The sequence below is a fragment of the Nanorana parkeri genome, unplaced genomic scaffold, assembly GCF_000935625.1.
Source record: "Nanorana parkeri isolate BGI_ZX_2015 unplaced genomic scaffold, ASM93562v1 scaffold85, whole genome shotgun sequence".
Classification (NCBI taxonomy): domain Eukaryota; kingdom Metazoa; phylum Chordata; class Amphibia; order Anura; family Dicroglossidae; genus Nanorana; species Nanorana parkeri.
In genome coordinates this window covers 1595075-1606959 of record NW_017306353.1, presented here as the reverse complement: position 1 = coordinate 1606959, position 11885 = coordinate 1595075, and the positions used below count along the sequence as shown (strand labels likewise).

General features: G+C 41.5%; 1 protein-coding gene across 1 annotated transcript in view; it reads left to right on the top strand.

Moving 5' to 3' along the window:
• COG7 (component of oligomeric golgi complex 7) overlaps positions 1–11885 on the top strand; it is a 58945-nt gene that overhangs the window by 31514 nt on the left and 15546 nt on the right. The window contains exons 11-14 of the mRNA XM_018552338.1: positions 1389–1505; positions 4414–4479; positions 6275–6458; positions 11718–11858. Of these exons, the coding sequence (XP_018407840.1) occupies positions 1389–1505; positions 4414–4479; positions 6275–6458; positions 11718–11858 (508 nt within the window). The remainder of the gene's footprint in view (positions 1–1388; positions 1506–4413; positions 4480–6274; positions 6459–11717; positions 11859–11885) is intronic.

The following is an 11885-nucleotide window of genomic DNA, read 5'->3' as shown; positions in this document are numbered from 1 at the left end:
CTCCTCACTCCGATCCTCTAGCACTGACTGGAGGAACGGACAGGGGAGGGTGTGGGCACAGCTGGCTCTGCCTCTAGAAAAGCAGAGCCCGCTGTCAATCAGCCAGCTGGGTGGATCTCGACAGTAATGTCAGGATCCGTCCCGGCTGCGCCGCTCTCAATATATAGCGACCTATAGCTCACTATATACTGAATTTTGGGTCACGGGAGGACGTTAATATATGTCCTCCCATGACCCTTAAGAGAACTATGAGATAAAAAGGATAGCCCATCGTTCTCTTTTAAATACTACATTCAGATGACCAATGCAAAAATTAGTGTGGTGTAATTGTGGAATGCTGTTTCCTAAAAGTAGGCAGAATAGAGATTTAGGACCTGGCTCAGTAGGACCGTGTTAGCCATTGGGTAGGTCTGAGGTATAGTGAAATCATTATGTAACCTGTTGTAATCTTTGGAGCCATGCTAAATCCAGAGACTTTACTCAATTTACCTTAAATAGTGTATGAAAGATAATATAAAGTTAAGTCACCTGACGTTTTCTTATAGCTCTTAGTGACTGTATTGGTGAGATATCTACACTTATGCTCCAGGGTCTGCACATCTGAGAGGCTGAGTAGGCATGCGAACGTCTGGGATACTCAGCGGGTGGGAACACCCAAAACTCTTAGGTGAAGTGGGAAAGGAATTCTGTTAAGGATATATCACTTGGGCACCCAAGAGCATACCAAGCTGTACTTTCTAACCAAACTCTACATTTTGGGTGAACTGACCATTTAGTCTTCATTTTTAGGATCCATTACCCTTTGCAAATCTCATGAACCCATATTTTATCCACAATAGAAAATATATCAAATGTTTAAACTGAGAGAATTAACCATTTTAAGAAAAACATTTTCTTTTAGATGTACTTGTGCAGAAGTTTTTTTCAGTGGAAATTGCAGGCATAAAAATAAAAAAATGAATAAGGACCTTCATGCCAGTATCATCGGGTGTTTTTAATAAAAGCTTCAGATTAAAAAAATATTAAACATGTCTTTTGAAAGCAGTTTATAATGTTAAACCCTATATAAGATTTAAATAAAATGTTCACATATGCAATGTCCGTTGCATCAGCACTTTGTCCCAGACATTGTAGCATTTGGCTCCTTTACAGGATGGCTGTTGTGCCAGAATAAATCAGGTGCGGTTAATTTATTGGGGGAAAGTTTGTGGATATCATTAGCAGCATTTACTGGCATATCTATTATTAAACAAAGGCAAAACCCAGCTTTGCTTACATTGCTGGCAACCTGGCTGCTTTTGGTGCCGCTTGACATACAGGTGTGTGAGAAGTGTCGCGTCATGGTTTCGCTCCAGCACCTTTCATTTGTTGTGTTCTCTGTTTCCCAGATATGTGTCAGATTTTACAAATACACTACAGTCAATAAGGAAGAAGTACAAACTGGACAATTTACCCTCTGATTCCCTATTCCTGGAAGACTGGGCGGCCTTCCAAAACTCAGTCAGGTAATGTTCCTGGAATAGAGGCTTGTGTGTACCTTTTTGTAGGGTATATAGTGGTAAGATTAAATTCTTTCTGGATTGTGTTGTCACATTTAAAAACAATGAGTGTGAAAATAATGCTGTGAGTAAACGGCCAATCATGGAAAGGAAGCATATGAGTAACTCATTTCTGTTTTGGCCTCTAGTTGCAGATAGAAGGCTGACCTTCCTTTTACTTCTTATTCTCCTCTCGTATCCGATCTCACTTCTTATATCACCTCTCCTCTACTCTTTTCTCTTCTAATCTTCTTCTCTCATGTGACTTCCACTCTTGTATCATATCTACCCAACACTCATATCGCCTCTCCTCGTCTCTTCTTTTTTTTTTTCCATCACCTATCCTCTCATACCTCCTCTCCTCTCCTTTTTGCATCTCCTTTCCTTCTCTTTGGTATCTCCTCTTAGAACATTTTTCCTCTCGCATTTCCTATCCTCTCTGTATCTCATCTTTCATATCACCTCTCCTATCTTACCTCCTCAACTATCATATCACCTCTTGTCTCTTCTCCTTTTTTCTTATTACATACCTCCTTTCGTTTTGTATCTCATCTCATTCTCTTGTATCTCCTCTCCCCTTATAAATTTTTTCCTATTCTCTCATATCTCTTATTCTCTCCTGTCATATCTCATCTCCTCTTCTATTGCCTCTTCTCTTCCTTCTCCTCTCGCATTTTCTTGCCCCATCATGCTTCTCCTCTTCCTTCTCATCTCCTTTATTTTCGGCTGAAAATTCAGCGCAATCTCTAGCTTCTCTACTCCCCGCTGGGCGCCGGCCTGTGTCCCCTCCGATGCCCGCTGCTGTCCCTTGCCTGTGTCGGCAGAGGCAGCTGGGATCTGAGGGGACACAGAGCAGTGCCCAGCGGGGAGGAGAGAAGGTTTCAGGAGACCGAGCAGGGAGGAGACAGCTCAGGATGCCGAAGGGGGCGTGCAGGGCAGAAAGTGCTGTCATTTGCGGCCGAGTTCTACTCCCGCACCCCCCTGCTCAGCTCCGGTGACAGGCTAGTCAGATGGAAAGCGGCTTACGAGCACTCGGCGATCAGCTGATCGCTGAGTGTTTGTAAATAACTTGGGTACATAGTATGCTTACTGTGTCCCCAGTGATGAATGAACAGAAAGTGCTCTACATCACTTCCTGTTCATTCATGATTGTGGACATAGTAACTCATACTATCGCCACAGTTTATGAATGGACAGGAGCACTCAGTATAGAGGCTTCCTCTTTATTCATAACAGGGGCAGCAGAAAAAGAGATTTAGGTAGGAGATGGGGAAATATCAGGGGTTTAGACTCCTGATATTTCCCCAGAGCCCCTGACTGTAAAGTTAAAAAAATAATAAATACACTAAATAAAAAAAATAATTATTTTAAAAAGTCATTTTTGGATTCAGCCTGACAAATTTGTTATTTTCGGTTTCTGTTTAAAAATTCAATTTCGGTGCATCTTTCATTACTATCCAAAACACACATACTTTTTCTGACACTGTTCTGAGCAGTTGCACAAGTGATTTCACAAGGATTACTTTGATAACCTACTTCCAGATGCAGATCAATCTGACTTCAGTAAAACGTTTGTAAGAAGAAAGAAGCACGTAAACCAATGTGATCTCCCCTTTAAAGCGACACTAAACTCAGGAGCTAAATTTTTAAAATGCATTCAAGTACTCTAATGACAAAAATGTATCTTATTTGTGTATCACTCGCCTGTAGATCCTCAAATCATCTCTGAATTGGTGCTGACACTGTCCTTCCTTCTGGAAGGTGGCTACTTTTGTTTCCCATGGTCCCTGTGTGTGTTGTAAAGTAGCCACTGCTCCAAGCTCTCTCCCATCACGGGTCCAGCATGGACTACAATCTCATATTTGCAGGGTTATTCACAAAAAAGTGAAGAGTTTGGGGAAGGCAGGAGAAGTGAACAATCTAGGACAACATAGCTAAACTAGAAAGTGAGCTGAATTGGAACAGTTCTCCAAATCAGCTATTTTGGCCTAGATCATTGACTTCTGCCTTTCCCAAACTTTTCACCCTTTTGTGAATAACCCTGTTAGTTTGCTAATTTGTACTGAAGTTATAGTCTATCATGGGAGTGAGCTTGGAGCAATGGCTACTTTACAACCCACAGGGATCATGAGGATCTACAGCTCAGCGCTACACAAATAAGATACATTTGTATTAATAGGTAAGGTATTTAAATGCATTTTTGACCTTTACCTCCTGAGTTTAGTGTCACTTAAAGTAAAACTAGAACAATTGTTCTCTACTTTTATCTTTCAAATAGTAGAGCATAGTAAATGTTAGTGTACAGTGTGCAATGTCCTTTATTCACATAATGTTCTGCCCAACATTTGACATTTCACATCCAACTAAAATTAGGATATAAATAATCTAAAGCCATATTTCTTTTTTTGTTATTATTTTGGATAGAATGGGAGATGCTTAAAACTGCTATCCGTCTTTTTGGGGTTTTGTTGCCATCTTAGGGAGATTTCCCTTCACTTCCTGTCCTGTATTCTTTTTTGGAAGTGAGATGATAGCTTTCCAATGTTAAGAAAATTCTTTTTTTCTCATGGGAACAAGTGCCCCTATTCCTGTTCTGGTGGCAACTTTTCCCCCACTCTGTTCCCGGTGACATTGATGATTAGGACAACTAGAGAGAATGAATCTCCCCAACAGGGACACAGACAATAAAACCCTGATATGTATGTATGGTGTTTCTAATCCCTCAGGACTCAATAACTGAAGGCAAAAAAGCTTTGCCTTTAGTTACTCTATAAACGTTTACATTTTAAGAAAAAAAAATGCAAGGCAAATGCTTGGTGTCTTTTTTTCATTGTATTTTCTTGGTTCTGATTGCTGCCCTGTGTTTCCTCTACAGGATCATAGCTACCTGTGGAGAGCTGTTAAGACAATGTGGTGACTTTGAACAACAGCTGGCAAGTCGGTAAGCAAAGCATTCATGAGCTCAATCCTAAGCTATATGCAGTAAGTCGCAAGGCCTTCACAATTGGTGCTGCGTACGTGTTGAACACAGCAGACCTACCACAGCCATGACCCAAAAACAAAAGAAGAAGAGGTGTACATGTGAAATTGTGCTTCTATGTGTTTATTGGGAACCAAGCATTACCTTACACCCAGTGTCAGGTGGAACATAGATCTAAATAAACACCATAGCAGTATGAGTTAACGTGTGCTTCTTTGTTCCTTGTACTTCCGAGCTAAAACTTTCAAGATCGTATTACTTAACCTTAGAGAAATAATCTTTACAGGGGCTTTACACCCAGGGGTTATAAATGTGTACAGACTGAAATTATGGTTCCCTATTTTTTGCTAAACTAAATGGATCATAAAGATCTTCTTCAGCTATGGTATTGTTCACATGTGTAGTCTGCTAAATTACCAGTTCTGGAATTTTCTCAACAGTTTGATAATGATTGGTGCCTTGTCCCTTGTACCATATTTTGCAATGTAGGCCCTCAACTCATCTGCCATTTAGGAAATATGGAGACCCTTTCCATTTTTACGTTTTTAAGCAATTCCCTATTTTTCTGCCCAAAATAGACCATTAAGATCTTCTACAGCTATGGTATAGACCACATGTTTTTTCAGCTAAATTACCAGTACTTGTATCTTCACAACAGTTGGATAATGATCTGTCTCCCACTTGCAATCTTTACCGATGCACAATCTATTTGATTATATCAATTTTTTCCATTTGTACACGTTCCATAAGGCACAATTCATTTTTTAGGTTAATGGTTGCTTGAGTATTTTTGAACACTCGTGACGTTCTAGTGCTATTCTACATGTGCTACAATGCAGTTTTGTTTAGTCAATATTTTCTCAAGTATTGTGAACAGTCTTGACATTCTAGTGCTATTCTACATGTTCCTCAATGTGGTTTTGTTTAGTCAATATTGTCTCAAGTGTTTGAGCAGTCTTGATGTTCTAGTGCTTTTCTACCAGTGCATTGTGCACTTGTCCTATTTGTATTGTGATGTTGGTGGAGCTCACAAAACACTCGCACAGAGAGTTTCGCATAAAAACAAAAACTTTATTTTTTGCTCTCGCAGGGCAGCCAAAAAAGGTAAACACAAATGTACACTTATCTTCAGCAAACTCACAGTAAAAGTCCAAATCTTCGGCACAAATAACAAAACATAAAGGTGTCTCACCGACTTGTTGGAAAAAGTCCCAAACCTGGGGAAATCCCTTCCCATAGCCTTAAGAGGGCTTTACTTCACTCTGTTATGTTTTTAGTATCTATTTTTCCTGTAGATGGCAGTATAACCCTAGGTTGCTTAATTATCTTCAAAGGATTTTGACGAGTACAAAAATCCTATTTTTGTGTAACAAAAAATCACGCAATCCTATTTTTCATACAGAGCTCTGCAAAATGAAGTGCTCTTTTGTGTTTTGTTCTATTTTAATAGGTATAGGGCTGCAACAACTAACCGATAATAATCGATTATGATAATAGTTGGCGAGAGAGAAAGAGAGTGAGAGATTGATTTTTAATGCAACCAAACGACTACCGTAGTTGAAAAAATAATCGGGCAACTAATCGATTATGAAAATAATAGTTAGCTGCAGCCCGAAATAGGTATAAAGAACTGTTATGTGATTTATCTCTCAATCTTCTACCAACACTTCTTATGAATATTTTACACCACCTCTTGATGCTAAACAGATTTTTATTTTCTCATTTGAAAAACTCCTGTACCATTTATGTGTTCTAGGATCCTGTCCACAGCCGGAAAACACCTATCTGAATCTTACAGCCCTCGCAGTCTTACCGGCATGCAGGATTCAAGCAGGACAGAGCGCAAGAGCAGCAAAAACCCCTGGCAGGAATACAATTACCTCCACAAGGACAACCCGGCAGAGTATGGAAGCCTGATGGAGACATTGTACATGCTGAAGGTGAGCTCTATGCTGTCCCAAATAAAGCAGGCTTTGCTGATCACTGTTTACTCATCAATAGCAGGAACACTAAATTCTGACTTATGCTGACAATCTTTCCCTGATCACAGTGATCAGTGAGCTTACTTGTCATGTCATGGTACACAGGAGTTCATCACATGAGTCCTTTTAATGTATCTAAACCCAATCAAATATGTTGTTGCACACAATCCCAATAACATCAAAAGTTTAATCCTTTTTGTTTATATATATCCTGCTCTCAGTTAAATAGTGCCAGCAAGATGTATCCTATTTACTCATCAGTGGCAGGAACAGTAAATTCTTACTTATGCAGACAATGGTTCCCTAATGACAGTGTTCAGTGAGCTTGCTTACATAACATGAAAAGTCATGGAACACTTCATTCCACATCTGCTCCCCTGCCATATCAGCTTTCATTAAAATCTACCCTTCATACTGTTTTCACTGCCAGGAAACATGTCTTGCCCAATCATTGACATTTCTGTAAAAGATAGAAGATGATTTAGGGTCATTTCCTGTGCATTTTGAAAGTGGAGACTAATATTAGGTGGAGGGATCAAAGTGCATAGGTGAGATAAATTGAGCCTTATAACTAGGGATGCACCGATACCGGTTTTTCGATATCAAGTACCGATATTTATATGTCGATACTCGCAGATACGGAGTACCGATACCAGTACTTCCGCTCGCATGGAGCCGGGTTCCTAGGCAATCGGGAAGCCAGGCAGCGTGTCATTACGCGCCACATGGCTTCTTGATTGGCCAGGAAGCTGGCTCCATGCTGTTTGGTCGCCTTGATGATGATTGGCCGGGAAGCCGACTTCCCAGCCAATCCGCATTGAGCCAGCTGTTTGGCCAGCTTGATGCTGATTGGCCAGGAAGCTGGCTTCCCAGCCAATCAGCATAGAGCCGGCTTCCAGGCCAATCAGGAAGCCAGGAGGCTGGTCTTCTGCAATATACATTGAGAATGAGGCCGGGAAAGTCTTATCCTCAATGCATACTGCAGAGAGAACCGCTGCCATCTGCATGTAAGCAGCGGCCTCTGTCCAGTTCAAACAGGCACAAGTCATTTGACTTAAGTGTATGCAAAATTACACTTTGTTTTTATAACAGTTGCACTTCTGCTGTTATCTTGGACCTCTTGGGCCTGGTAGCATTTGTACCCTCGAGGCTAATTCCAGCTATATGATACCCTAGATATATCAGAAAACATGGGAAATAACATAAGAATATGGCTATGCATTTGTTGTGGACAGAGCTGAAAGGGTTAATATGCACACAAAGCATGTGTAAAGCTTGTAACTTTTTTTGCATAAATATTAGATAAACTATGATTGTTCCATCACTGATGCAACATAATATTTACTCATTTATAGTCAAAACAAGGTTAAAATGTATGGTCACCTCCCCTGATGCAGCACCCTCCCTTACACAAGCACACTTCCAAAACTTAGCAATGTCACCTGATTGAATATGAGTAATATATAAAAAAAAAGCCTCCATAAACTACATAAGCTACTGCTGCTGACCTGCTCCTGAAAATATAGCTGCCTGGTGGTCAGTATCTTATGAATTACCAGAGACATCTGTGCAGCAAGGGAGGTCAGAGTGAAGACAAAACTCCTGATCCTGCATATTTATTACATAAAAAGTAGTGAAACCAGATGATTAGCATGACAGAATGCTTAACCACATTTTTAGGAGGAGGTTAGCAATAGTTTCCTTTGGGGTTCATTTACAAAGATTTAACACAAGGTGAAGAATCTTTATTTTAGCCATGTGACTGTTATTTGTAAATCTCATTAGACTTAGATGAAAATATCTCACTTTTTTAAAAATAATTATCCTTATACTGGTAAGTAGGCTTTGTGAATGAAGCCTTGTGTATTTTATCTCATGACGTGTAATTTAAGGACAGTATTAAATATTGTAAGTCTTAATTTAAATACTTTGCTGTCCAGCTATTGTGATTAAACGGCCAGATGGAAACTACCTTTTAGTGGGTCGCCATACATATATGGCCCCAATGGGCATTAGCAGGAAACAATTATTGTTTACAGCCGGGAATGGCTGTTACATGCAAGCGATCGGGCGGCAATAGAGCCGCCTGGTCGCTTGTATGGTGCGTGGAAGTGTGCCACCCCCCCCCTTTCACCTCTGCTTCGGGCTAGTCTGGGACCAGCAAAGCGGGTCTCTACACTGAGATCGGAGGCAGATCAGCACACTTCCAGCAAATGATCTCCCCTCTGATCACTGAATGAGGAAGTGATGTGTACTACATCACTTCCGACTTTAGCCTGCCATTTCTCCAGCTGCTGTAGCTGGAGAAGAAGCTGATGAAGCAGATCTCTACTTCATCAGCTTCTTTAGGGTCTATAGATGATAGTAGGGGGTCTTATAGACCCCTGATGTCTCCATAATGAGGACCTGGCCCATCCTCTTTGCTATCACATAGGGGGCTTGTTGGTTGCCTATGTGATAGCAATAAAGTTAGGTGTAAAAAAAAAAAAATCATGTTTAAAATTAAAGTCACATAAAAAAAAAAAATAATGTCCCCCGCCCCCACACACACATACAACGCAAACATGTTGCAGGTGCGCCTACGCGTGAAAACAACGATTACACCACACATATTACATATCACCGCAAATGTCGCAGTGCAAGTAACAATTCTAGAGCCATCAATCGCGCTGCAAAACACCCTACGCCCAAAGAAGTACAGGAGCTTCTTTGGGGCGTTTTGCCACGCGTTGCCATTGGTATTCCCGAGAGTGGATCGGGGTTAACAAAGCGGTAACCCCGAGTCACACTCGGGAATACAGCGTACAGGTCTTACCTTGTCCGCGATCCCCGCTGTGTCTTCGTCGGCTGCCGACTTCCGGGTTCCGTCTCTTACGAGCGCCCGCATCGCAGGGGGGCGGAGCTGGCGGGAAGTTTAAAAGTGAAACTTTAAAAAAAAATTCAAGAATAGAGAAAATAAAGGAAAAAAAATCATACGCGCGTTTCACTGAACGAAAAAACGCAAAAAAAAACAGCATTAAAAAAACGCTCAGGTGTGAACCCAGCGTTTGTGTAGTTTTCAGCTGTCCCTCCAGCGCTGGGTGAGGGTCTCCGATCTAGCGCTGACTCCTCTGTCCTCCTCTCCTCTGATGTCCCACGGTGTCTGTGCGGGTGCACACTGCTCCATAGACTTACCTTATGTCTCTCCTCATCTCCCAGCCGAACATCTGAATTGTGCATGAGCCCGCCCCAAGATCCTTTGCGGCCGCCCAAGAAATGTTCAGATGTTCGGGAAGGACAGATGCTGCATGTGATTGTACGCAGCATCCTGTTCTTCTCTATGGGAGATTACACGGCCGTATGCTCACCCGACTTGCACATCCATGCAGGTGTCCGTGCTCGGACGTACAACAGCTTGATCACAGACACCCGCACGGATGTGCAGTTCGAGTGAGCATACGGCCGTGTACTCCCATAGAAAAGAACATGTTGCTGCGTACAATCACATGCAGCACCCGTCCTTCCCGGGAGTGACCCGATAAGGCCGTGCACACAGCACGGATCTGTACGGCCGGCTCTTATCAGTGTGATTGAGGCCTAAGAGAAAGAAAACTGCAAAAAATGATATGCTTTTTGCAACTTCGATCCGTATGTAAATAGGTCGGTATGTATATTTTACTGAGAAAAGGATGATATTTCTGGATGATAGCACCAAGAGTAGGAACAACCTGTTCAGAGCAGTTACAGCCATGGCTCTCATGAATGGCTGGCAAAATATGCCCTCCATCGACTTAACCTGGCACACAGCTACAGCTCACATTCATGCCATGCTTCAGCTGCGCCCATGTCCTTAAATCTTCTATATTCACTGAGGGAATATTGCCAGGATGTCCTAATCATCACTCATCATTGTTTTTGAGACTGGCTTAGTGCAGGTTTCCATATGTACTTAAAGGATTAAAACAGAGCGCAAGAATAATTGTAGGAAACATAGCACACAAGTGAAACATGGTGTTATAGCTTCATGAAAGAATTTTAAAAGTAATTAAGCCAGTCATAATACACACCGGCCTTTTAAAAATTCAACTTTTGTGCCTTCTGGGTTAAAACAAACCTGTTTGACGTAAGGCTTTGTAAACCACATTATAAGGATTGATCAATAGTACAGAAGAGCTTAATTACTTACAATTTGTGAAGAAAATGGTGCCTCATACTGCTTCCATTGCTGTTCATGTGACCAAAGCCTAGGCATGTGGTCACATGGCTGATATTCACGGACGCCATGAGCAGCATTTTCTTCAGGAAAGATGAGTATTCAGTCCTCTTTGGACCTGCACAGCGGCTCTGTCATCGAAAATCAAAGGGAGATCAGTACACGCTCCTCCTCTGATCTCTTCTCCAGTGTCAGAATCCAGGATGTGATGTATACTACGGTACATCCGCATTCAGCTGTCATTCCCGGCTACAGAAGCTGGTGAAGCATATCTTGGCTTCATCAGCTTCTTTGGGGGTCCCTAGGTGACATTAGGGGTCTTGGAGACTGCTGATGTCTCCATAAAGAAGACATGTTGCGTAAATTGGCTATCACATAGGGGGTGTCTTAGTCCCCTATGTGATAGCAATAAAGTTAAATGTAAAAAAAAAAATCAAATTACCTTAAAAAAAAAAAGTTAACGTACCCCACATACAAAAGCAAAAATGCGTCAGTGGCTCCTACGTGCGAAAATGACGATTGCTCCAATTGTGTTGCACATGTTGCATATCACCGCGAACATCGGAGTGAGAGCAATAATTCTAGGGCCATCAATCAATGATGATAATAAACTGATGAGCGGTAAAAGCTTTTAAAAGCTTCGGGTGCAGTGGTGTAAAGCACGCCGTCACTGGACTCTACTGGGATGCCATTAAAGTTCATGTGCGTGTAAAGGCCGGCGTCCCAATACTTTTGGCACTATAGTGTATATTCAACAATACACTGTGGTCTCTAAGTACAAGCACATCTTGGGTACAAAGAAAACCATTTAATTTTTATTCTTCATGTGCCAGTCTAGTGCCCAATAAAGTGGACAGCGGTCCCCTGGAATTGTAGATGAATGGAAGTTTACCATGTAAAGAAATCATATAGTTTGTTTTTACCTTTTGTATTTCTTATTATTCATACATGAACCTTTTTTTTTTTTTAAAACTGTTATAAAGGTGTATCTTGAATCACTGTTCCTTTTCATACACCTCTTCCAGGAGAAAGGAGCAGTCAATGCCGGCCTTCTTTCCTCTGCCCGCTCAGCTCTTATCCGCCAAAACCAAGTAGCTCACCAGCTGGCCTTCGATTCTGTCTTCTTGAGGATAAAACAACAACTCCTGTTGGTGCCCAAGATGGAGGTAAGTGTTGCAACCATTCTAGATGGC